Source organism: Dermochelys coriacea, chromosome 27, assembly GCF_009764565.3.
Source record: "Dermochelys coriacea isolate rDerCor1 chromosome 27, rDerCor1.pri.v4, whole genome shotgun sequence".
Lineage (NCBI taxonomy): Eukaryota > Metazoa > Chordata > Testudines > Dermochelyidae > Dermochelys > Dermochelys coriacea.
This window is the reverse complement of record NC_050094.1, coordinates 10907069-10931682: the sequence shown is the minus strand read 5'-3', so window position 1 is coordinate 10931682 and position 24614 is coordinate 10907069. Positions and strand designations below refer to the sequence as shown.

Sequence of the window (24614 nt, the reverse complement as noted above, 5' to 3'; positions counted from 1 at the left end):
GCCCAGCGCTTTAGGAGGCACCCACCTGTGTGGAGCAAGCTGATCACTGCTCAGAGCCGGGCAGGGAGCCTGCACCCCTCCCAGGATGGACAGGCTCCATTGTGGTTACAGGCAGCAGCCTTGGGGGGAGGCACACCCCACACAGCACCAAGCTGTTCAGCAGGCCTGGCCCCATCCTCAGGGTGCCAGCAACTCACCTGTCCCCAAACCCTTGTGCTCATTCACTGACGGGGGCCGTGCAACACGCCATTCCCTGCTGCGTGTGCACCAGGAGCCCTGCCTGGCTCCAGCACCTTCCAGCTGGGGCTTTCCAAGCACTTTACACCAGTGAATTAGCTCTAGCCAGCCTGGTGAGGAAACTGAGGCAGAGACAAGCGACTTGCATCCAGAAGCAAAATGGGGAACAGAACCCAGGAGACCTCACTTTGACTACCACCCCTGCCCACAACTAACCCCTGGCCCCCACTCTCCTCTCACAGCTGGGACCAGAACCCAGGAGTCCTGACTGTCAGCTCTAACCCCTAGGCCACATGAATGAATGAAGCCTCCTGCCCTAGATAAGGAGTGTCTGAAACCACTGTGTCGCAGGAAGGAAAGAAGCCTGTAGGAGCCCATGGGTGGGCTGGAGGGGACCTGGTTTGCAGAGAGGAAGACCCTCCCCCAACAAGTTGGGAGAGAGGAAAGGTGGGGGTGGGGGAGTGATGGTGAAGGAGACACTGCACTCAAGCTCTTCGGGATCCTTTATTAGAGGCATGGAAGGTTTGATCCAACAAAAGGCCAAACCCAGCATGACCGTGCCTAGAGGGAGGGGGCGGGGTCTGCCCACCTGCAGGCCGACCCCAAGCCACATGGGGGATTCCTGCCTCCCATGCTGGCGGGTGAGGGTGTGGGAAGGTGGTGCTCCACGGTGCCCCCTGCGGGTAACTGACCGGAGCGCTCCAGCCCAGGACCGCCTCCCCACAAGCATCGGAGCCCACGGGGTGCTTTCTGACCCTGCACCCCCTAGCCCCCCAAAAAAGGGAGAGAAAAGGGCTGGCTTAGGCCCTGAGCAGATTTGGGGGCCCCAAGGGGAACAACTCCCATCTCCCCTGCGGCAAACACGCCATCCTCGGAATAGAGGGGGGCTCTGAGGGCCCTACAGTCATTAACGCCCGCATCCCGCCTCGCTCCCAGCTGGGGACGCCCCTCACCCATCCGTACAGGCCCTGGGCGAGCCAGGAACTGAACCCAGGAGTCCTGGCTCCCAAAGCTCCTCTGCTCTAACCACCAGCCTCCACTCCCATCCTGGAGCTGGGAATGGAACCCAGGAGTCCTGGGGCCAACCATCAGGTAACACAGCTGGCTCAGTTCCTCTCCTGGATTCTCCCATCTCCTGTGCAGACACTCCCATCTGCCGCTGTTCACCCCACCCCGGGGCTGAGCTGGGATCCGAATTCAGGCCCCTCTGTGTACAGGTATGTTTAAATTAATACAAAGAATTTGAAAAATAAAAGCTTCCCCCCAACCCCCCCCATCATGGTGCCCCCCGTGGGGGGGGGAAGGCAGAACTAAGTGCATGGGGTTGGCACCCCCCACCGTCCATGAGGTGCCGGCGGGGTGCAGGCTGTCCGGCCAGCAGACAGCAGCGATGGGGCTGGGCTGGGCGCTGGGCGGACCCGGGAAGGGCCAGGACATCTTTCACACGCGGCATCTTCACCCTGTCCACCGGGGGGCACTGCTGAGGCACTCGGGTGAACGTCCCAGCGGAGCCCAGAGGGGGCAGCCGGGATCCAGTGCCCTGCCCTCCTTGTACCTGTCCAGCGGGGGGGTGGGGGCGCAGGGGCACAGAGAGCTGGGCAGGGTGGCCCCCGGGACGCCCGCTGCTACCACAGCACGGCACTGTCTAGGCTGGCGTAGCCGGGCTCCGTCCGCAGCTTCCAATAGGTGTCGTTGCTGGCCCAAGACTCCTTGCCGCCGGGGTCCGTTTGCCGCCTGCCAAGGAGAGGGGAGGGGGAAGGACGTGGTCAGGTGTAGGGGGTCCTGGCCGCACCGGGGCAGGACTCAGCCCCCGGGGGCACCCCAGAGAGCCGGGCAGACAACTGCGGACCAGGCCTTGCGACTAACCTGGGCCCAGTGTCCAGGCCCGAACCCCAACTCGCTCCCCGCCCCCCCCGCAAATATCCCAAAATATCCCAGGGGCTCCTCTGCTTCCCCCCCCATACACCATTTCTGAGTCCCAAGGCCCCTCCCAAACCGGAGCCCCCTCTCCTGCTCCAGTTTCCTGCAACCACATTGTGGCTTTGGCATGAGCCAGGACCCGGGGGGGTGGGTGGTCCCACAACACCCCAGAGCAGCGCCTAGCCCCCTGGGGACCCACACGCGGGCCCTGGGGTCCCCTCCTCCGAGCGGGGCAGGCAGGTGGCTCACATGCGCGGCCGGGCAGGGAGCCGGTACCTGAAGAAACGGGCCTGGTGGGAGATGCTGTTCTCCTCCATCACCCTGCGCCGGTCTCTCTGCAGCTGCTCGATCCGGCGCTTCTGGGATTCTGCCGCCTGCACGTTGCCTTCCTCCAGGTACCTGTGTGTGGGTGGGGAGGGGGGAAATCACACCTGCAATGAGCTGTGGGGTCTCAGCTCCATCCCCTCTACCATGTCCCCCCTCCCCTAGGAGATGTGCAAGGACTGAGCCAGCGAGACCCCACCGGGTCAGAAGATGGGGCTGCCTTAGAGAGGGGGGGACCCCACCCCCGGCGCACTCACCGCTGGTCGGGACGCAGCCGCGTGTCCGTGGAGGGCAGGGAACGCTTGAGCTCTGGCGTCAGCTCGTTCAGCTCCAGGGCGAACTGCGTGAAGCCGTAGTTCTTCTCGTGCTCTCGGGGCATGGGGTCTGCGCGGGGGGGTGACACAGAGCCGCCTTGAGCACCCCTCCCACTCCAACCCCCTATCCTCAGATAGCACCTCTCCCCCCGCCGAGGATAGACCGGCAGATCAGGATGGGGTGTGAGGCTGGGAGCCGGGACGCTTCACTCACAGCCCAGACTGGGGTTCCTGCCTGGGCCCCCCAAATCTCATGTGCAACAAGGGTAATGGGGTGCAGGGCTATTGCCCACAGGTCCCCTTGGAGGTGCTGACCCTGCAGGGGCCAGCACCTCTGCCACCCGTCCCCCAAAGGAGGCCAAAGCTATAGGTGTGATGTCCGGTTTCAGAGTAGCAGCCGTGTTAGTCTGTATTCGCAAAAAGAAAAGGAGTACTTGTGGCACCTTAGAGACTAACAAATTTATTAGAGCATAAGCTTTCGTGAGCTACAGCTCATGAGCTGTAGCTCACGAAAGCTTATGCTCTAATAAATTTGTTAGTCTCTAAGGTGCCACAAGTACTCCTTTTCTAGGTGTGATGTCCCAATCCCTTAGAGAAGGCCGATCCCTATGGGGTGGGGGGCGACTCTCCCTGGAGGGGGTGGTTATCCAGTCCCCAATGGAGGGCCAATTCCTATGGGATGGGAGGTTGTCGCTGTAGGGGGCAGTTATCTCATCTCCTATGGAGGGCCGATTTCTATGGAGTGGGGAGGTCTGTTGCTGCAGGGGGTGGTTATCCAGTCCGCTATGGAGGGACAGCCCCTATGGGGTGGGAGGTCTGTGGGGGGTGGTTTCCCAGTCCCCTATGGAGGGCCAGACCCTATGGGATGGGAGGTCTGTCCCTTCAGGGGGCGGTTATCCCGTCCCCTATAGAAGGCCGATCCCTCCAGGAAGAAGCCCCCGGTTCTTACTGGGTTTCCAGAGGCACTGGCCAGCCGGGGGCGTGCCGCGGTACAGCCCCTCGTGCCACTTGCCGAAGAGCCGGTGGATGACCTGCCCCCCATGGCTCAGCACCGCTCCCTGCACCTCGTTGACGCTGGAGCCCCAGTAGCGGGCCTGCCGGAGGAGGGGAGGGGTTAGGGGGGGAGAGACATGGGTTGGGGGACGAGGGGGAGAGAGAAGGGAGGAGGGGAAGAAATGCCAGGCGGGGGGAAAGAAGGAGTGAACAGGGCGGGGAGGGAAGGAAACGGGGAGGCTGAGAGCAAAGAAAAGATGGGGCAGGAGCTAAAAGGGGGTGAGTGGTGGAGGGAAGGGGGGTCTGACCCACCCCTAAAGGTGTGGGGGCCGAGGGAGGCTATGGGGCCCGGCCCCCGCTCTGTGGGGTGGGAGGTTGGAGGGAAGGTGGGGAGCAGAGGGAGGATGTGGGGGCTGGCCCCGCTCTATCGGGTGGGAGGCTGGAGGGAAGGCGGGGGGCAGAGGGAGGATGTGGAGCCTGGCCCCGCTCTGTGGGGTGGGAGGCTGGAGGGAAGGCGGGGGGCTGAGGGAGGCTGTGGGGGCCGAGGGAGGACATGGGGGCAGAGGGAGGACGTGGGGGCCAGCTCCGCCCTATGGAGCAGGAGGCTGGAGGGAAGGCCGGGGGCCGAGGGGGCAGCCCCGCTCTATGGGGCAGGGGGCTGGAGGCCGAGGGGGGCTGTGGGGCCGGCCCCCCCACCTTGCCAAAGGTGATCTTGCAGTGACAGGTGCTGTCCCTGGTGTTGCGGATCAGGACCTCGCCGTAGTGCTCAATCCAGCGCTGGCCGCTCAGGATGTTGTGGATACAGGACGTCACCTTGTTCCACTCGAAGTGGTCCCCGAACCTTGGCCAGCGAGAGAGACAGTTACAGGGCGCTGGGGGGCAGGGGCCCGGCACTGTGGGGGTGGGCAGGGGCCCAGGGAAGGGGCTCGCCAGCCCCGGGAGTCACTCACCTGGGCAGCTTGACGTTCACGGTCCCCATGGGGATGATCTCCAGGGACTTGCCCCAGAATTTATTTTTCCATTTCATGTCTGGAGGGAGCAGAGAGAGACGGGAGCGCGCTCAGGGCGGTGCTGACCCAACCCCGTGCTCCTGAGCACAGAGGAGCACTCCTCCCACCTGGCTCTGACCCACTCCCAGCCCCTGGTCCCGCGTCCCTAGCACACAGGGCAGGGAATCCCGCTGTCCGGGCGGTTCTGATCCAGCCACGGGTCCCGTGTCCCTAGCACAGAGGGCAGGGAATCCCGCTGCTGGGGCGGTTCTGACCCACCCCCTGGTCCCGACCCAGTCCCTGGACCCGCATCCCTGAGCACAGAGGGCAGGGAATCCCGCTGTCCGGGCGGTTCTGACCCAGCCCTTGGTCCCGACCCAGCCCCTGGTCCTGAGTCCCTGAGCACAGAGGGCAGGGAATCCCGTTACTGGAGCGGTTCTGACCCAGCCCCTAGTCCCAAGCCCTGAGCACAGAGGGCAGGGAATCCCGCTTTCCAGACTGTTCTGACCCAGCCCCTGGTCCCGCGTCCCTGAGCACAGAGGGCAGGGAATCCCGCTGCCGGGGTGGTTCTGACCCAGCTCTGATCCCCGGGTTCTCACCTTGCCAGAAGATGAAGTTCTCTGACTCTGCATGGCAGGCGGAGATGGGCGGGTGGTGGCAAACCTGCAGGCATTGGGGAGAGAAAGGAAGAGCCATGCCCCACCCAGGCCAGCGTCACACTTCTGTGTCCTCTGCCTGGAGAGCTGGGGCTGGGGGAAGATGCAAGCCCCCCACCTGCTGCATGAGAGCTCTCTCTCCTCTATAGCCCCCACCCCCCATCTCCGTTCTCAGCTACGGACACCTGTCCTCTGTGCCCCAGGTGTTCTTCTTGGGGGAGAGAGACAAACTAGCGCCAGGCGAATCCCCACCAGCTGCGAGCAGTACGGTGCTCACGACACACGCAGCAGGCAGTTTGGATTCCGCCCAGGAGAGGGCAGGAGTGTCACATCCACAGTCAGGTTGTTACAGTGGCTGACTCATGTCCTTGTGTCCCGCCCGCCCCAGCCTGGCCAGCCGGCTTCGTACTTGCTCGCTGATGAAGCGGAAGCCTTTGTCCAGCCGAACGCACTCGTACGTCTCGCCCAGGACGGGGTTAAAGGGTTTGCTGCCCGCACGGTAATAGGTGGAGGCGTAGGCAGAGACAGCAAAGGCAGCGATGCAGACCTGGGGGGGAAGAGAGTCACTGGGGCTTGGTCCATATCTGGCCGTAACGCCCATGCTCCAGGGCAGGTGGTGCTGTGAGCAGGGCTGAGGGTGGAGGGGCAGCTACGGGGAGAGACGTGTTCCACTCACGTAGTGGAGGTGGGACCATGCGGTAAGGGCTATGAATGGGTGGAACTCCCCGCTGCAGGGCGAATGGATTAGACCTTTCTAGGAATGAGGACAAATGGCTGCGGAAGGAGCCGCCCGGGGCCTTCGACCCTCATGCTTCAGGGCCCAAGCCGGAGGGGACAGGAAGGAACGTGGCCAACCGGCCAGCACTGTGCGGCTTTTCCCTCTTCCCAGGAACCCCCCAGCGACAGGCTAGGCCCGAAGAAGGGACCCCCGAGAACGGGTCTGTTCCGGTGAGAGTGGGGCAGAGGGCTTGGGGGGAAGATGAGAGGCGGGGGGGGGGGCCGTACCAGGCGCTCGCAGGGGTCGGCGCAGCGGCTGGCGGCGTCCAGCAGCCCGCTGTACTCCAGCTCCTCGCAGAGCCGCTGCAGGGTGTTGAGCGGCTCGTTGAGCTGCACCGGCATGGACACCTTGGACAGGTCCTTGCCCACGTTGTTACGCAGGATGTTCCACAGGCTGACGTCGCCGGCGGGGACGCTGGGGGCCGGCAGGCAGCTCCGGCGCGGGAGCCTCGTGGGCGCCAGCACGGGCGGGGGCGCCGGCAGGGCCCCCCCGCCCATCTCGGACGTGCGGGGCGCAGGCCCGCCGTCCGCCAGGCTTCGGCCTGCTGGGGGCGGAGGGGGACAGTCACCTGGGCCCTCCCCCCCCGCCATCGGCCCCCCTCCCCACAGCCATCAGCCCCCCCAGCCTGTCCCCTTCCCCTCCCCCCAGCCACCACCCCCAGCTTGTCCCCCTAGCCGTCAGGCCCCCAGCCTGGCCCCCTCCTCGCAGCCATGTGTCCCCCCCAGCCCGTCCCCCTCCCTCAGCTGTTGCCCCCAGCTTCTCCCGCTCCCCCGAACCTTCCCCCAGCCAACACCCCCCCAACCATCGGCCCCCCGCTTGTCTCCCTCCCCCCAGCCATCACCCCCTAACCTGCCCCCAGCCATCGGCCCCCCCAGCCTGTCCCCTTCCCTTCCCCCCAGCCATCGGCCCCCAGCCTGTCCCCCTCCCCCCAGCCATCATCCCCTAACCTCCCCCCAGCCACCAGCCCCTCCAACATCTCCCCCTCCCCAATGCCCCTCACATCATCCAGCACCTCTCCCAACCCCTGGTGATCCGCCCCCCCCCCATACCTCTCTGGAAGCGCCCGTCCCCCCCGGCCTCGTCGGAGAGGCTGTTGGTGGCCTCGCTGAGGCAGGACTCGTCGTCCGAGGCCTGGAGGGGCAGAAAGGTCACAGAGGCCGGGTTGGCAATGACGGGACTGGAACTGGTGCAGGGAGCTGGGGTGGGGGTGGGGAGCCTTGGGGGGGTGTGGGGAGGCCAAGGGCTGTGTGGATGGGAGGGAGGGTTAAAGCACAAACACCCCCGCTCCCCCTAGAGCCGGTGGGGCAAAATCCCCCACCCTCGGAGCCGGCTGGGGAGCAGCCCCCAGGCTCCGGGGAATTGGGGGGGGGAAAAAGAGGGCCGTGTACTGGCCCCCGGCTGCATGTGGCTGCTACCCGACTCCAAATTTGGGAGCCTGGTTCAACTTAAGCCCCTGGGAGCCAGAATCCCCCTGCCCCAAAGCACAGACAGGGCAGGAGGGGGCTGTCTAGGCTCTGGGCCCTGCGCCCCCCCCACTAGACGCAGGCAGGGAGGTGGCTAGAATCTAGGAAGGGGGCTTATCTGGGAGCTGGGGGTTCAGTCGCGGAAGACCCAGGATCTGGGTGGGGGTTTCGGGGGGGGTAGCAGAGAGGAGTTTTAAAGGGGGAGAAGTGGGGGGTGGGGGAGAGGCAGAGAGTGGGAGCTGGAGGGTGGTTTCTAGGGATAATGGTTCTAATGCACCAAGGTCGCGTCTACACGAGACACAAATAAAAGCTCATGAGGATGATTTGGGGGGCTGGGGGGGAAGGGGCTTCTCAGCCAGCGGCTGGCCAGGGCAGAAAGGAGGACGGAAGAGAGAGAACAGAGAGAGGCCAAATGAGTGCGACAAAACCCAAACCCAGCCAAGGAAAGGAAAGCGGCAAACAAAGCCGGCCCAGGGCGTTTGCATGGGATTGCTTCCTCTAGCCCCACCCACTTTCCCTAGTCCCTCCCCCTTCTCTTAGCCCCGCCCCCAGGGCCATTCGGGATGTCTAAACTTTGTGACGCTGACGGCCACGCTGGCACCTTGTGTGTGCACGCATGTGTGGACGTGTGTCCTTGTGTGGCTGTTGTCAGGAGACACCTATGCACGTGTGGGGAGAGCTGTGTGTGCCCGCGTCCACGATGGCTGTTGTGTGTCTGTGCGTGTGCGGAGGTGGGCACGGCTGTGCGCACAAGTGACGTGGTGGGGCAGGTCTGTGCACACAGGTACATGTGTGTGCGTTTGCATGGACAGATGTGGGTGTCTCACTGCTCAGACCTGTGCCACGTATAACTGATCCAGGACCACCTCTGTCAGCCAGCCCCCCCACATCAGCGTTGGTGTGTCGACCCCGCTGAAACCCCTGGACCTACTGACAGGACCCCCGAGGGAACCGATAAGACACCTGACACAACCTGGGCCTGGGATCAGGCGCAGGACAGCCCTGCAGCGGGGATCCCCCCCAGCCCCACCCCTCACCTCATTCTCGGAGGAGCTGGCGGACAGGAAGACCTCGCAGGCGTCGAAGAACTCGGTGTGCGAGTCGGAGAGCGAGACGATGCTGCGGTTGGACAGCTGCTGCTCCTGCCCCTTGGCCAGGTGGGCGTCAGGCTGTGAGGGGGCAGAAGGGGACGGTCACTGTAACCCTTCACTGACAGGGCAGGGGCTATGCCAGGGGGCACCTGGGGGGCCTAGGCCCCCCACGGCAGGGGCAGGTTTGACCTCCCCCAGGGAGCCAGGAGCAGCAGGACAAGCTAGAAGGGGCAGCGCTGGACCCAGGCCCGACTGGGAGAGACCCCCACCCCGGGGACTGGACAGCCATCTGCAGGTCGATTCAGTGCTGCACGCCTCCATCGATGGCCCCCAGCAGCGACCCACAGGCACGGCCCCTCCCGCCTCTTGTTCACTCCCCTCCCTCCCCGTCCCCAAGGGCTCCTGACCTCGTCTGGGTGGAGCGAGGTGAACGAGTCCAGCATGATGTCAGAGGAGATGGAGAGGGAGTGGAAACGCTGCAGATGCTCCGCATGGTCCGGGTTTTGCGAGGGAGCCTGGGCCGGGAGGAGACAAGGGAACGCTGTGGGGGGGCTGCTCCTGGGAGCACGTCCCTTCCTTCCTCTCTCCCCCCATTCGCGATGGCCTGGCCTCCGGGGCGCCTCCTACTTGCCCTGCAGGGCTCTGCTGATCACGGGTGGCACAGTGTAGCCTTCCCCCCCCAGGGCCGCCCTGCCGACACTCCATAACCCATCCAGGCCTTGCAGAGAGCCACCCAATGGTCCATACTTCCAATCGCTACAGCCCCGGGCGGGATTCGAACCCAGGACTCGGAGCTTCTCCGTCTCACTAGCTAGCGGGACATCCATGCTGACAGGTGCCTGGGGGAGGTGGAGCGGGAGCGCAGGATCGCCCCTCCCGGGGACTCCCACTCCAGTCTTGTCTCCCTCTAGTGGCTGCAGCGGGCAAGGCGAGGCTGCTGTTTCCCCGGGCCTCGTCCGTCAGCTCAAGCAGAGCGGCTGGGTTCAGTTCCCCGCTCATGACCCATCCAGGGGGCCAGGATGCCGGCAGCCCGCGGGCAAAGCTGGGATCGGCCCACGGCTCCCTGGCCACGCGCACCTGGGGCCTTACCCCAGCCACGGCTGCGTTCCTGGCGCTGCCCGCCCGGCGTTGCAAATCCAGCGCCCGCCGCATCTCCTGGAGGCGATTCCTCTCCACGGTCAGCACGGCCACCACGCTGCTGAGGGACCCGTGCACTAGAGACAGGGGCGGGGGGGACAAGGTCAGGCTGTCCCCCACATTCACCCAGCGCTGAGCTTTCATAGAATCATAGAATATCAGGGTTGGAAGGGACCTCAGAAGGTCATCTAGTCCCACCCCCTGCTCAAAGCAGGACCAATCCCCAATTTTTGCCCCAGATCCCTAAATGGCTCCCTCAAGGACTGAACTCACAACCCTGGGTTTAGCAGGCCAGTGCGCAAACCACTGAGCTATCCCTCCCCTCCCCCGTGGAGGGAGCTTTGTCTCCCCCCAGTGGCTGGACCAGGTAAAGCGCTTTGCGCTTGTCCCCGGACAGCGGCGATCCGACGGGCTGGGTCCTTTTGCTCACAAGCAAAGCAGCTTGTGCCCTCAGAGCAGCAGGCCCCATGTCCTGTCCCCACGGCTGACCCTGCTCCCCACTCCCAACCCATCCCACCTTTCTGGGCCAGGATCCAGAAGCTCCGCTGCAGCTGGCTGTACTCCGGGGGGAGGCTGAAGGCTGGCTGGCTCTGGCTCGACTCCAGGTAGCGCGAGAGGTTGGGGACGGAGCCGTGCAGGCGGCCCACCTGTGGGCGCACCCCCTTTCATACGTCAGCCTGATTTCTGACCGCTCGCAAGGGGCTTTGTGCCGTTCTCAGAGACACCCCCCCTCCCACTCCAGCCACTAGGCCGCGCTTCTGCGGGGAATCTGGCTTGCGTGGGGATCTCCCTGAAAGCCCCGACTCTGCTCCGCATGAGATCTGGGCTCTCGAGGTCACACCTTGGGGGTCTTATGCTGTGGCCTCCTCCAGCCCCCTCATTTGCCAGGGGCCTCCCTCTCCTATGATCAGCTCCAGCCTCCCTCTACCCTTCGAACCCAGCATGGCATGGGTCTGGGGAAAGTCGAATCAGTAAGGCCCTCCCTCCCACAAAGCACAGCCCCGCTCACCCTGCCGATGGTGTCGTCTTTGGCAAAGCTCTGGGTGCACCAGATCCTGGTGGTTCGCTTCCCCTTTTTGGGTCTCTCTGCAGCTGCTGAGGTCTGTAACCAAGAGAGAGCGTGAGACCCCCCCTGGCAAGAGGGAAAGGAACTATGGATGGGGGGGCCGAGGGGCAGACTCAGGTGACGGGGCTGTATGCCATAGCCAATGGTGCACTGAGATTGCTCACTGAGTGTGAAATGCAGCCACCTCTGGGGTGAAGCACGGGGCCCAGTTAACAGCCAGCAGCACGCAGGGATCGCTCGCTGAGTGTGAAATGCAGCCACCTCTAGGGTGAAGCACAGGGCCCAATTAACAACCATGCTGCACCTGGCTAGTGAATCGGCGTCCCCACTGCCCTGCCGTGCCCCACTCGCTGCCAACAGCCCATGGGAAGCTCAGACTCATGCCATCCATGTGGATGGCTTTGCACCTCGGACCCTGCGTAGAGCCCATCACCATGGATTCAGGGCACGATCCCTCCCCTGGGCTCCCCTTTGTGATCTGGGGTCTTCTCCACTCTCAGCAATACGGACACTGATCTCAGCACTGCCCCCGGCTGCCCTGCAGGGTATCCCTAGAGAGCCAGCACCACCCCATAGGAAGGATCCATCCTCCGCCCACCCCCCCATTCCAGCCCTCACACCACCCCCAGTCACCTGGCTGTTGGAGATGAGGGGCGCGGACGGGATGCGGTGCAGGGTCTCCAGGCTCTGGAGCATCTTGTTCAGCTCCTGCAGCTTCCCCTGGCACTCGGAGAGCTCTGAGATGAGTGGGAAGACGGGGGCCAGGTACAGAGAGAAACAGGGAAGCAGCCACAGTGAACGAGAACAGGTGAGTGCCACACTCCCCGCCCCCATCGCTCGGGGAAGGGGGACGGGGCACCTAAAGGGCCCTTCAGGTCGGGTGTCACAGCCCCCCAATTCCACACCCCAGCCACAGCCTTCCCGCCCCTCTCACCTGCCGAGCACCGATCCAGTCCCTCGCTGTCTTTCAGCCAGGCGTTCACCTTGTCCTGGGGGCTGCTCAGCGCGGACAGGGCCGGGGCGGTGTCCGACGGCAGGACGTGGTTCCAGGAGCCGTAGCCCTGGGGGAGACAGGGGTAGGGATTGGGGAGCCCCCAAGGGAAGACTCTGTCCATAGGGGAAGGGCGAGGCCCGGACACCTGGGTTCCATCTCCCAAAGGGGCAGAGTCTCCCATGACCACCCCACCCTCATACGCACCCCACAGATGGGAGCCCCCAGTCCCATCCCATGTTCCCAAAGCGGATGGGCAGCACTCACCTGGGCGGGGGGCAGGACTCGCCCGGCCGGGGCCCCCACGGGTGCAGGGCACTTGGGCTTCTCCGTGCGGCGGTGGGAACACAGCTTGTCCACCCAGCTGTTAAAGAGCTCTTGGGATTTGATCTGCAGGAGGGGGAGATCCCAGAGAGTTGGGGGGAGGCAGATGGGACAGTGTGTCACAACCCACCCCGCATAGACCTCCCCACTCCATAGCCCCGGCCTCCCCCGACCCACCACCCCCTCCCGCTCTCCCCATCCCGACTCCTCTCTCCCCCTCCTGCTCTCCCTGTGCCCAGGCTGAGCTCCGGGACCTTGAGGTGGTAAATGTTCTCCTCCGTGTCCAGGTCCACGCGCTGCGCTTTCTTGTTGATGGACATGACGGACAGACAGACGTCGATGGAGCCGTGCAGCTTTCCCTTGAGGACCTGGAAGGGGCAGGGTTGCAGGCCCGGGTCAGCTGGGGCACGAGTGGGCACCGGACAGTGCCCGGGCACGTGGGATTCCACCCCCGCGTCTCAGTGCACCGCCCCGCCCACCTCACCCCACCTGCATCAGGGGAAGAAAGATCCCCAGTGACAGACCCCTTCCTAACCAGTCCCACTTGAGGCAGGAGGATGGTGGTGAAATGGGGGTGCGATCCATAGGGTCCTAGCAAGCCGGCTCCAGCACCCCTCCCCCAGGCAGACTGATCCTGGCCCCCGGCCAGCCCCGTGATTGCCCAGAGGCCAGGACAGGCACCCAGACCTGTGCCGTACTCACATCCTGGCGCGTGGTGGCGTATTTCAGGATCCCCTCTTCCAGCACGAAGTATCTCTGCAGGAGGAAGAGGAGAAGGAAACGAGGCTGAAGGAGGGAGGAGAGGGCGGGGACGCCGGGGGCAGAGGGCAGCATGATCTGCCCCCAGGAGCCCCGCTCACGCGCTGGATTCAAGGCACCTAGAGGATGCCAAAACACCTTCCAAATGACATCCAGGAATCGCTTCCACCAGCACTGAAATGCAGCCACCTCTGGGGTGGAGTGCAGGACCCAATTAACAGCCACACTGCACACGGATGGCTTACAGAGCCGCGAAAGGCAGCCAGGCCTGGGCTGGAAGCTATTTAACAAGGCTTGGCAGTTTAGGACAGGAAGTGAAGGAGGATCGTGAAGCTGCAGGGGGAAATCCCCTGGAGGCAGAATGTAACCACCCAAGCTGGGAGTTGACCAAGGAAGTCAGAGTCAACAAACGCCCCAGCGTTAGCCAGATACCCCCCATCCCTGGGCTCTGTCATGACGCAGGCAGGGCCTCGCTGGGGCATTCGATCAGCGCCGGCGTGGGGAAGAGCGCCCCCTGCTGGGGCAATGCCCCGAGTTTCCCTTCAGTCCCCCAGCTGCACTGCAAGGAGACAGTGATGTGACAGCGGGGTGCCGGGTTGTGGAAGGGGGGTGGTTTTCTATCCCTGCCCCTTTGCCTTCTCACCTTGTGCCAGCCCTTCAGGGGCCACTTCCTCTTCTTCAGCAGGTAGCCCTCGTGCCGCTCCAGCTCCTGGCTGGGCCCGATCCTGCCCCGGGGCTCGTCCACCACCTCCCAGCACTCGGAGCCCTGCAGCACACGGGTGGTGGGTCTGATTGGGAACGGACAGGCCCCAACGCTGCCCACCCCCGGGCGCCGAGGGAGGTAACAAGTCTTATAGCAACCCTTGCGCTACTCCCTTAGTGCCCTGGGACGCGCGTTCCTTGGCGTGATGGACCATGATCTCTCTCTGTCTCGCACACACACTGCCCAGGGCTGTGGGGGCACCAGCGCCATTCGGCACTAGGAAAGGGCCGTGCCGTACTGCGGGTGGGGACAGCAGGGGGCTGGGTTCCCCGTCGGACCTCTTCCTGGTCCCTGCCTTTGCTCCAGCTTAATGCAACATGGGCCCAGGAGAACATCCCTGGCTCCCAAGTCACTGATGGGTGGCGTCAGACCCCTGGTGCAAACAGGCCTCCTCTCTGGCTGGCCCCGCTTTTTGGGGGCCAGGTAGCCGGTTCTGGGGTGAGGTCTCCAGCCCTCCTCTTGCCCGTCCCCCCTGCCAGGGATTTCTGGAGAGGAGGCTCCCCCGGCTTAGCTCTGGTCCCGGGGGCAGGGGAGGGTCTGTTGGGAGCATTGGCGAGAGGGAGGGGAGATGCCGGACCTGGTGAGCGTTGCTATGCTTGGAAGACACGATGCTGTTGGACCTGGACGGCGCCGGCGCCCTCCGGGGGGAGGCCGGCTCTTTCTCGTGGCTGCCCATGGCTGGGGGCTCCCTCTCATCAACAGGACGGCCCTCAGGGTCAGGCCACCACCTTCATCTCCAGCTCGGAGCCCTCCTGCGGGGAGAGAAACCAAACCCCAGCTTGTTATGGCCTGGGAGCGGTGGCGCTGCGGCGACATTGTGACCCGCTTCCTGGAGCTGCGGCTCCCATGAGAATGACAGCAGGTTCGGGGTGGGGGAGCAGACATCTCGATCCCAACTCGCAGCCCCCCCTGCTAATCCAGCCCTCGAACTCAGCTCAGCTCTACCGATGCTCCTCGCTCCCGGCCCGCAGCCCCCTTCTGTTCCAGTCCAGTTCTGGAATTTGGCCTGGACGCTGGAGCAAACACCCTGGCAATTACAAGAAGGGCCACAGGATTCATAGATTCATAGATTCTAAGGTCAGAAGGGACCACTCTGATCATCTAGTCCGACCTCCTGCACAGCGCAGGCCACAGAATGTCACCCACCCACTCCTATGAAAAACAGGATCTCTAACACCTCCACGGACAAGGGGCTATTTGCAAATTTCTCATCCCGATCGCATAGGGCTCCGTAGAATGGAAGCTAAAACAGATGCAGGATCTCGCCTTCAGAGTTTAGCCAGTCAGGGGCAGACCCCGGCGCCTTCCCTTCTGCCTCAGTCTCATCTTGCTAAGAAGTGAGAACTCTGGACCTCTGGCCAGGGAAGCACGTACCCCACTGTACACAGATCTTTACCTCGCACGTCCCGCATGAACAACGATCGCCCCTACAGCCCCCCAGGACTTTTATTTTGCAAGCAGGAGCCTTTCCAAGGCTGGCTTTGGGCTAAAAGCCAGCTTATTCCCATGGAGACCACCAGATCCAGACAGTACTTGATATGGGCTGTGTGGCCAAGCCAGCTCTGATCCGCTCAGCTCAGGGGTACGTGCAGTGTCACCTGACTGCATTCGTGGGGCCAGATCCCCAGCTGGAGTAAATCAAAACAGTGCCACAGAGGCAGATTTACAGTTGCTGAGGTTCCGGCCCTTCGGCTTTTCTTTTTTGCTCAGAAACGCAAGCGAGAGCTCCGGGGGCTTCGCTCTCCGTTGGGACGTCGAATCACTGGAGTTGGACAAAGAAGAGACCCTTTCGGTCCCGGCAGGCTTGTTCCTGATAACACATTTTCCTGTCCCTCTGTCCTGTCTAGCTTTAAGGGTCCCTGGGGACAAAGCTTCCCCCACTTCCCTTGGCAGACTATTCCACAGCCCTAAGAGATCTCACCGCGATACAGAAGGCTCTTGAGAAGCTGCATCTGCTTGGCACACCATCTGTAAGCTGCAGCATAGCAAAGGAGCACCAGGGCTAGGGGTAGCTGCCTCAGGGAGATGCTGTTAGCTTATGGAAGTGTCTCCATGGTAGGAGGCATGGAGTGGAAGTGCCATCACTGGAGGCTCTTCTAACTAGTGGAGACCACTGTGGAGAATACCCAGCAGGCCCCGGGATGCACAAAGCTCTGCAAATATCCTGGTGCAAAGGAAAGAGAGTCAGAATAGTGAGAGGCCAGTAGGAATCCATCTGGAACTCTTTAATGACCTGAAAATCAAAAAGGGAATCCTACAAAGAGTAGGATCAGCTTCTATCCCCTCCTCTTTAGTAGGATCTACAGCCTAGTAGGATGTGGACACATTGCTAAGGATGAATATAAAGGAATGGCCCAGGTGCAAAGGCACAAGGTGAGTTACACTTAGCTAGAAGCATAAAAGACAAGAAGAAGAAGTTCTATAAATACATTAGGAGCAAGAGAAAGACAAAAGAAAGTGTAGGTCCTCTCCTTAGCAGGGAAGGGAAGCTAATAATGGATGTTGACATCAAGAAGGAGGAGGTGTTTAATACCTATTTTACTTCAGTCTTCACTACAAAGATTAATTCTGACCAGATGCTTAACACAATTAACATTAACAAGGGGGAAGGAACTCAAGCCAGAAGAAGGAAAGAACAGGTTAAAGAAGATTTAGGTAAATTAGATGTATTTGAGTCAGCAGAGCCTGATGAAATTCACACCACGCTACTTAAGGAACTAGCTGAAACAAGCTTGGAAGTGTGAGCAAATATCTTTGCGAACTCGAGGAGGACAGGTAAGGTCCCAGAGGATTAGAGAGGGCAAACACAGGACCTATCGTTAAAAGGGGTAATAAAGAGGACCTGGGGAATTATAGACCCATCAGTCCAACTTGATACTGGAGCAAACAAATCAGTTTGTGAGCATCTTGAGGATAACAGGGTAATAAGGACTAGCCAGCATGGATTTGTCAAGAACAAATCATGCCAAACCAACCTAATTTCCTTCTTTGACAAGGTTACTGGGTTAGGCATGGGTGAAGCAGTAGATCTGATATAGCCTGGTTTTAATAGGGCTTTTGACACAATCCCATAGCACATTCTCATAAGCAAACTAGGTGCCCTCATCCACTGCTGGGGGCGCTAGGCAGGCAAACTCCAATCCTAGGCACTAGGGATTGGCCAGACTGGGGAGAAACGTGGATTCTATCATCCCCCGTCCCGACCTGCCCGTGGTAGGAGGGACTCTGCACCGCTTGCAAAGCATCCACTCGTCCCAGCTCATCCACAGCCCGTCAGGAGTCGTCAGCTGGTAGAGGGACCAAGGATCACGTAACAATATATGGCCACCTTGGAGAGCCAGGATTTGAACCCTGGACGTCCCCTTGCAATAGCCCGCCATAGGGAGAGCAGTCACAAGTTCCTTCCCCCCCAAGCCATGGGCCTGGCAACTAGAGGGCGAACTCTCTCCCACACACACACTTCAGGGCTGAACAGGAGAGGGGCTTGTGCAGACGGTGGACGAGCCCAGGGAGCAAGCAGAAGACAAGAGGGGTTTGTGGGCAAGCGGGAGAGGACGCCCCAGTGCGGGTCCGATCTGGGCATTGTCTCTCTCCCCTCCCACCCCCCTTTTCAGGCCAAGAGCTTTCGTCTCCTCTGCCTCTCCCCTCCCCACGAGGCAGGACACAAGTGTCTAGAGCAGCGATACTCAGACCTCAGGGGTTCAGGAGCCAAATTAACATTACCCAAAAGAGCCATGGCTGTGGGAATTCGTGGCTTCATTTCCTCCTTCGATACATAATTCTCACAGCAAGATAGACTGACCAGGTGGTCTACAATGGGTTAACAACAGAGGAAAAGCATCCAGATTGATTAAGAGCCTGCCTCTGAAGGAGGATCAGAGGTGGCCAGTGACCCTGTCTTCGCTGCCCGGCTGGCGTGTCCCGCTGACTTGCTCAGGGTCAGACTGGTTGCCAGATTTGGGGTTTGTATGGGATTTCCCGCACACACCCCCAGCCCGAGCAGATTGGCAGGGACCTCATTGGGTGAATTCTCCTTCCTCTGCAGCACAGGGCACTGGGCTCCTGCTGGGATCATCTCGGCATATCACACCTGATCAACTCCCTGCCACGGCAGGGGCCTTGGGCACAGCCAGCACAAACCCTGCGACCAACCCTGTAGAGGCCCCGCAATCTCTGCCTAGCCAGGTTAGTCTCCTGAGGATTGAAATGCTTTCCTCAAGCTGAAGTCTTTGGATTTAATACAGGAGGAACATTAATGGCCTGTAGCTGTACGGAGGGTAAGACTAGACGATGGAATAGCCCCTTCTGGCCGTATGAAATGACAGGGTGCGATGCCGCGCACGAGCGTACAGGTCCGTAGGAACGGCCATTGAGCCCACTTCCGACAGTGGCCAATGCCAGGTGCTTCAGAGGGAGCACACAGAACAGGGCAATTATCGAGCGATCCACCCCGTCGTCCAGTCCCAGCTTCTGGCAGTCAGAGGCTATGGGACTCCCAGAGCATGGGGTTGCGTCCCCTACCCATCTTGACTAATGGCCACTGATGGACTCATCCTCCATGAACAGATCTCATTCTTTTTTGAGCCCCGTTCTAGTTTTGGCCTTCACAACATCCCCTGGCAGCGAGTTCCATAGGTTGACTGTCCATCCATCACTGACATCCCCCGTTCCCCATGTCTCTGCCTCCTCACCCCTCATCCTCAGAAGAGGACGGCAGGTGTCTCCACTCACCGGAGAGCTAGGAATCTGCCATCTGCTTCTCCCCATCATGCTCCCGCTCCCCAGGAAGCCATGACCCAGGGCTCCCGGCAGCTGGCAGGATCCCTGCTAACAACCCCGGGGAAGCCAAGCGGGGACCTGAGAAGGAAGCAGGTGCGGTGACATTGAGGGAATGTGGTGGGGGAGGGGAATCTCAGCACCTGGCCCTCCCTGTCCTTCTCCTTTGCACCCTCCCTTGGCAAACAAAACTTTGTATTTCTGCCGAGGGGGGTTGCGTGGGCGGGAGCTTAACAGGGTTCTACACCTTGCCTGTTCCTGATGCTATGACAACCGGGTCATTCACAAGCCTCAGGAAGGTTTAACTCTTTCAGCACTGGGCCTTTCCCAGCTTCCCCATCAGCTCATAGGCCTCTGTGTTTATACCGTTTGCACGCAGCGATCTGGGGAATATACTATAGATGGGGGGGAAGGAAACTGAGGCACAGAGCCGGGAAGCGACCTGCCCAAGATCACAGAGCAAGTGGGCGGTGGGGGAGTTAGAAACAGAATCCAGGGTCCTGATTCTTGTCCCCCGGCATGAGCCACTACACACAATACGTCCTTCCCAGAGCTGAAACAGAACCCAGGTGTCCTGACTCCCAGCTCTACCGCTGTCCCCTCCCAAAGTCGGGAAAGTAACCCAGGAGTCCTAACTCAAAGCCCCCTGCTGCAACCCCTGCAGCGTGCGCTGCCCTCGAGGAAAGCTGAAGACAGGGTTCCAAATCTCCCCCAGAATAAGCCCACAATGGGGAGTAGGAAGGAAACAAAGGCAGCAAGTGCGTGCCCCGGACCACACGGTGGGTGCCACAAACGCCCCCTTGGGGAGGATGGGGACGGGGACTTGCTGGATGGACTGAACAGGTCCCTCCAACACTTCTGAGGACCTAGGGCCAAACTCTCCACCCACCCTGGGATCCTGCCTCCTCCAGCAGCTCCAAGCCCAGGCCAGGGCCTCTCAGCCATCTCTCCAGGACACTGCGTTCTACCTCCTCTGACCGTTCCCCTCCGATCATCCTTGACACCCACATCAGCCAACCCCCTCCACCTCCCAGCCCTGGGAAGCACCAGCTGGAATGCCAGGCACAGCCCAGCCCCCCGCGATTGCCTGCTGCCCCCTCCGCCTCACACAGAGAGCTGCCATGGCCCCAGACCTCCACCCCTCCTTGCCATCTCTCCTGGCCCACCACTCTTCACTCCTCCACTCCGCACAACCTCCTCTCGCCACTTTCAGTTCAATGCTGGGAAGCAGCCCAAGACGTGGGTCAGGGTCTGTTTGCAGCACCTGCACATAATAAGAAGCAGTCCCTGCCCCACAGAGCTCATGGGCTGAATAGACAAGGGTGGGAAGGGAAACTGAGGCATGGAGCAGGGCTGTGACTTCCCCAGGGTCCCATAGCAAGTCAGTGGCAGAGCTGGGAACAGAGCCCAGCAGTCCCTGACTCCCATTGAAGTCAACAGCTGAGTCTCCCAAACAGAGGGTAGGGGCATCAGGGGGGCCAACACCTACCTTCCCCCACACACACACCCCAAAATATCTCCTGACAACATTCTCATTTTCTCCAGCTTTTATACCAGCTGAAATCTCAGTCACCCAGATCCAGCACACTCTGATCACAAACCCAGATGCAACTCAAACTGGAGGGAAACTGACATTTTCTGAGCAAATTTCTTTTCACTAAATTACTTTTTTTAAATGTGATCTACCATGTGAAACATCAAAAGGAGAGTAAATACATATATAGCACAGCGACTGGCTCAGCAGGGTCCTGGTCCCTGACTAGGGCTCTTTGGTGTTTTGATAATGCAAATAATAATTATATAGACAAACACCCACCCATTGTCTAAATTCAGATGAGAGGCTAAAAAGTTCAGAAGTCTCAGGCAGTGAGTCTAATGGTTAGAGCAGGAGACTGGGATCCAAGACTCCTGGGTGCCAGTCCTGGCTCTGGGAAGCACTGGGGTCTAGTGCTTAGAGCAGAGGGCCCAAGGAACTCCTGGGTTCTAATCCCATCTCTGGAAGGAGAGTGTGTTTAGTGATTAGAGCAGGGGTGTCTTGGAACCACGACTATTAGGTGCTACTCCCAGCTTTGCCACTAACCCAACTGTCTCACCCCAGGCAAGTCACTCCCATCCCCCTATGCCTCAGTTTCCCCCATCGGGATAACGATACTGACCCACCTCAGATGGGATTTTGAGTCTTAACTCCCCAACACACATGAAGCACTTTGAGATCCCCGAGTAGAAAATGCTGGAGAAGGGCCCAGCGTCACTCTTACGCCGGGTGGACAAAAACCCGCTAAGAGTTATTTTGGCTTCTCTTCCAACGACAAGTGCAACTTCCCCTTGACAGCTAATTATCTGGGAGCTGCCAGGCAGCCGGGTTCAGAGTGCAACCTCCATCCTCCCAACTACCCCAACCCATTCTGCTTCCTCAGCATTTCCTGCCCGTGGCCAGCAGCGACCCACTTCCTATGCAGGCAGCTCATGAGGGCAGATCCCCTTCTTTACCCTCCTACCTTGGGTGACCTGATAATCTGTGAATGGAGCCCTAGAGACTGGCACAGCTACGGTGTGTGAAGGCAGGATTACGCAGCAAGCACCCCAGTGATAGCCTTAAGGCCTGTGCCAGCCATGATGCCACCTGATCTGACAGCCACCCCCAAACGCCAGCCTGAACCCAACTGCCCTCCCCCATTGAAGATGTGCCCCATTGATTTTACTGTCTCTCGGTTTATGGGGGAGTGGTTACCACAGGCCACAAAGCCCGGAGTGTCTGGCTCTGTACAGGTGGAGGGAAGGGGTGCTGGAGTCAGGAAACAGGTGCTGTATTGGGGGTGGGCAAAGATGAGGGAGGAGCTGGAAAGGGTTTAAGGGCAGCGGGGGCATGGAAAGGTCCCTTAGGAGTTGCTTTATATAGAGACCCACCAAAATGAGTCTGAACCTGACAACTCGAGACTAGACCTAGGACTTTGGTTCCGGGATTAGGCACAGATCAGATTTGCCAAGTGGGTGCTGAAGGCCCGGATTGCGAGTGCTGAGCGCTGGCCCTGAGCTATTCTGAAAATCTGGCCCCCCATGCTGCCTTGTCGTTCCAATCTATCAGCCCCTCAAGGCCAGGACTGTCTCTTAGCCTGGGTTTGGACAGCACCCAGCACAACGCGGCTCTGGGTGCTACAGTCACACAAACAGCCACAAAGGCATGTGTGAATAAACTTGACGAGGCGTGCTCCACGGGGAGGCCCCATCTCCCTCCACTCACTGTAAATATCCGCCATGCCTGCCGCCTCAACGCTACCTATCAGATCTGCGTACCCGCTCGGGTGTCACCCACCGCCGCTGCTAAAAATACCCGAGATGTCTACGGTGCTTTTCATCCCAGAGGGCTTTGCGAATGCGCCCAAAGGAAGCGTCTGAGCGTCGCTTCACCCAGGCACTCTGAAATGCAGCAGCTTCTGGGGTGGAACGCAGCGGCTGCTCTACTGCCACACTGAGCCACAGTTTTAGGCCAAAAAGAAAAGGAGTACTTGTGGCACCTTAGAGACTAACAAATTTATTTGAGCATAAGCTTTCGTGAGCTACAGCTCACTTCATCGGATGCATTAGCTCACGAAAGCTTATGCTCAAATAAATTTGTTAGTCTCTAAGGTGCCACAAGTCCTCCTTTTCTTTTTGCGAATACAGACTAACAGGGCTGCTAGTCTGAAACCAGTTTTAGGACAGGAAGGGAAGGAGAAGGCTGTACCCAAGTGAAACTGGGGCAGGAATGTAAGGAGGCAGAATGCAATCACAATTACACTTGGGCTGGCCAGCAGGGCAACGCCCCGGCCCACTAAAACGGCTAAGCAATGACCCTTTGCATTTTCAAAGCACCGTCTAATCCTCCTTTAGGGCACTTCAGCCAGTGTCACTACCCCAGTTTACAGATGGGGGAAATGAGGCGGCGAGGGGGGGGGGGTAGAAGTGACTTTCCCACGAGCATTCAGCCAGTGAGTGGCAGAACCAGGAACTGAACCCAGGCGTCCTGGCTGCCGGTCCCCGGCTGCCCTCACCGGGGACAGCGCCCAGCACACCGGGGTCCCTGCTCCGGGACGGGGGCGGCCAGGCGCTACCCGCACCTAGCCTATTGCACCCCCAGAGCCGGGACCAGACCCCCAGAGCCCCTCCCTGGAGCGGCCAGGCGGTGGGACGGACAAAGACAGACAGACAGACCCCCCCCCCGGTGCCCAGCCCCCCAGCCCCGAGCCTGGGCAGCTGCTGAACCCCAGCCGGGGGGGGGGGCGGCGCGGCCGGCCCCTTACCTAGACGTGCGGGGCCATCCCCAGCCCCGCACCGGCCCCGCCGCCTGCGCCCGGCCGCATCCCTGCCCCGCACCGCCGCGGCTGGCGGCAGGAAGCCGGAACACGGAAGAAAGCGGCCGCGGGTCCCTCGCCCCTAATCCCCGCTGGCTCCTGGCGCGGCTCGGCTCGGCTCTGCCCCCCTGCTCCGTGGAGGACTCGGGAGAGAGGCGTTGGGGCGGAACGGGCTCGGCCCAGCCCCCGCCCGGTGCAGCCTGCCCGGGCAGGGTCCTGTCCTCTGAGCCGCCGCTGCCCGGGCCGGGCGGGGAGGTCTCTCGGCTGAGCGCCCCTGCAGGAGCGGGGACCGCTGCAGAGACGCCACCAGACCCGGCCCAAACCCGCACCTGGGGCAACGTGGGGTCAAGGGGGAGCCCACCCAAACCCCGTCACCTCTGGGCCAGGACCAGCTCACCAGGGCGGACCCACACTCGCCGCCGCTCGGGGCAGTACCAGCTCAACAGCCTGGACCCCAAACCAGGCTGTCACCTGGGTTTCAGAGGGGCAGCCGTGTTAGTCTGTATCAGCAAAAAGAAAGAGGAGGCCTTGTGGCACCTTAGAGACGAACACATTTATTTGGGCATCTGGTGAAGTGGGTTTTAGGAAGGCAGCCGATGAAGTGAGCTGTAGCTCACCAAAGCTTATGCTCAAATAAATGTGTTCGTCTCTAAAGTGCCACAAGTCCTCCTTTTCTTTTTGCGAATACAGACTAACACGGCTGCTACTCTGAAGCCCAAATTAATGCGTTAGTCTCTAAGGCGTCACAAGGGATGAACAGAAGGCCTTGTCGGTTGCTCCATATTAATTGGCAGGACAAGATCAGCAAACAGGATCGTTGTGGCTGACCCCACCAACCACCTCCATCAACACTGGTTCAGTTTGAGTGGCTGCCTTGATAGAGACGTGTTATTAGCATGCAAGAACAAAGGGCATTTGCCAAGGAAGGCCACTGCAGGGCTGGTGACCACATGGGCACCACAAGCTTCAGTGGCTTAAGATCACCAGCAAGGGACATAGCCACAGAAGAGTTGGCCAGATCATGAGAAGGACCTCGCTAGAGGTGAGCCAGGCTGGCACTCTATCTGCACAGAGGCTGTGTCCCTTTTGGACTTGTCATGCTGGTCACCCTCATCACAGTTTCAGATTGTCCCTCGATTAACATAGCCTCCTAATACCCCCGTGGGGTAGGAATTGGGAAGGATAACACACTCTCTCTCTCTCTCTCTCTCTCAAACCTCTGTCAATTTTACACAGTGGGAATTGAGGCTCAGATGTCAAGTGACTTCCCCAAGGCCACAGAAAACCATGGCAGAGACAGGCATCGACTTCCACTTTAGTGCTTTAACCACATAGTCCTGCACCCTCTTGCTTCTCCCACTGACACAATAGTTCCAGAGTCAAAGTCCTGCACGCTGACAATGCTCAGCTGTTTAACTCTAGGGACTCCTGGCTGGAGAGCCCCCTGCTGACCTCAAAGACAGCCAATAATTTCAAGTTTGGGGCCAAAAATCAAACTGACATAGGCTGACCAAAAACCAAAATGTTTCTCTTTTGAAATGGTGCTGCAGTGCCTCATGGGAGTTGTAGTTTCTCATTCACCTCTATAGGCTGGGTCTCCCATGATGCATCACTATCTCCCCTCGTGGGAGTGCATCATGGGAGATGCAATCCAGCCAGGAAGCTCAACTGACAGAGAATGGGAGTGTGAGGCACTTGAACT

The 24614-nt window shown here is 60.5% G+C and overlaps 1 protein-coding gene across 2 annotated transcripts; it reads right to left on the bottom strand.

The window, feature by feature from the left end:
- Positions 1 to 644: 644 nt before the first annotated feature.
- On the bottom strand, positions 645 to 23079 carry OSBPL7 (oxysterol binding protein like 7). 2 transcript variants are annotated; one of them, XM_038385896.2, is made up of 23 exons: positions 22862 to 23079; positions 14383 to 14557; positions 13686 to 13808; positions 12986 to 13039; positions 12538 to 12651; positions 12227 to 12349; positions 11903 to 12029; positions 11602 to 11705; positions 10912 to 11004; positions 10420 to 10549; positions 9855 to 9979; positions 9173 to 9280; positions 8712 to 8843; positions 7261 to 7342; positions 6439 to 6755; positions 5843 to 5980; positions 5377 to 5440; positions 4739 to 4817; positions 4485 to 4629; positions 3745 to 3889; positions 2739 to 2865; positions 2434 to 2556; positions 645 to 1971 (listed from the first exon to the last, which is right to left on the bottom strand). In XM_038385896.2, exons 2-23 carry the CDS (start codon positions 14479 to 14481, stop codon positions 1863 to 1865), a joined length of 2661 nt encoding a protein of 886 aa, XP_038241824.1. In that variant the 5' UTR covers positions 14482 to 14557; positions 22862 to 23079; the 3' UTR covers positions 645 to 1862. The 2 variants fall into 2 exon arrangements, with proteins under 2 accessions (XP_038241824.1, XP_038241825.1); XM_038385897.2 differs by having other exon boundaries at positions 6439 to 6752.
- Positions 23080 to 24614: the final 1535 nt, after the last annotated feature.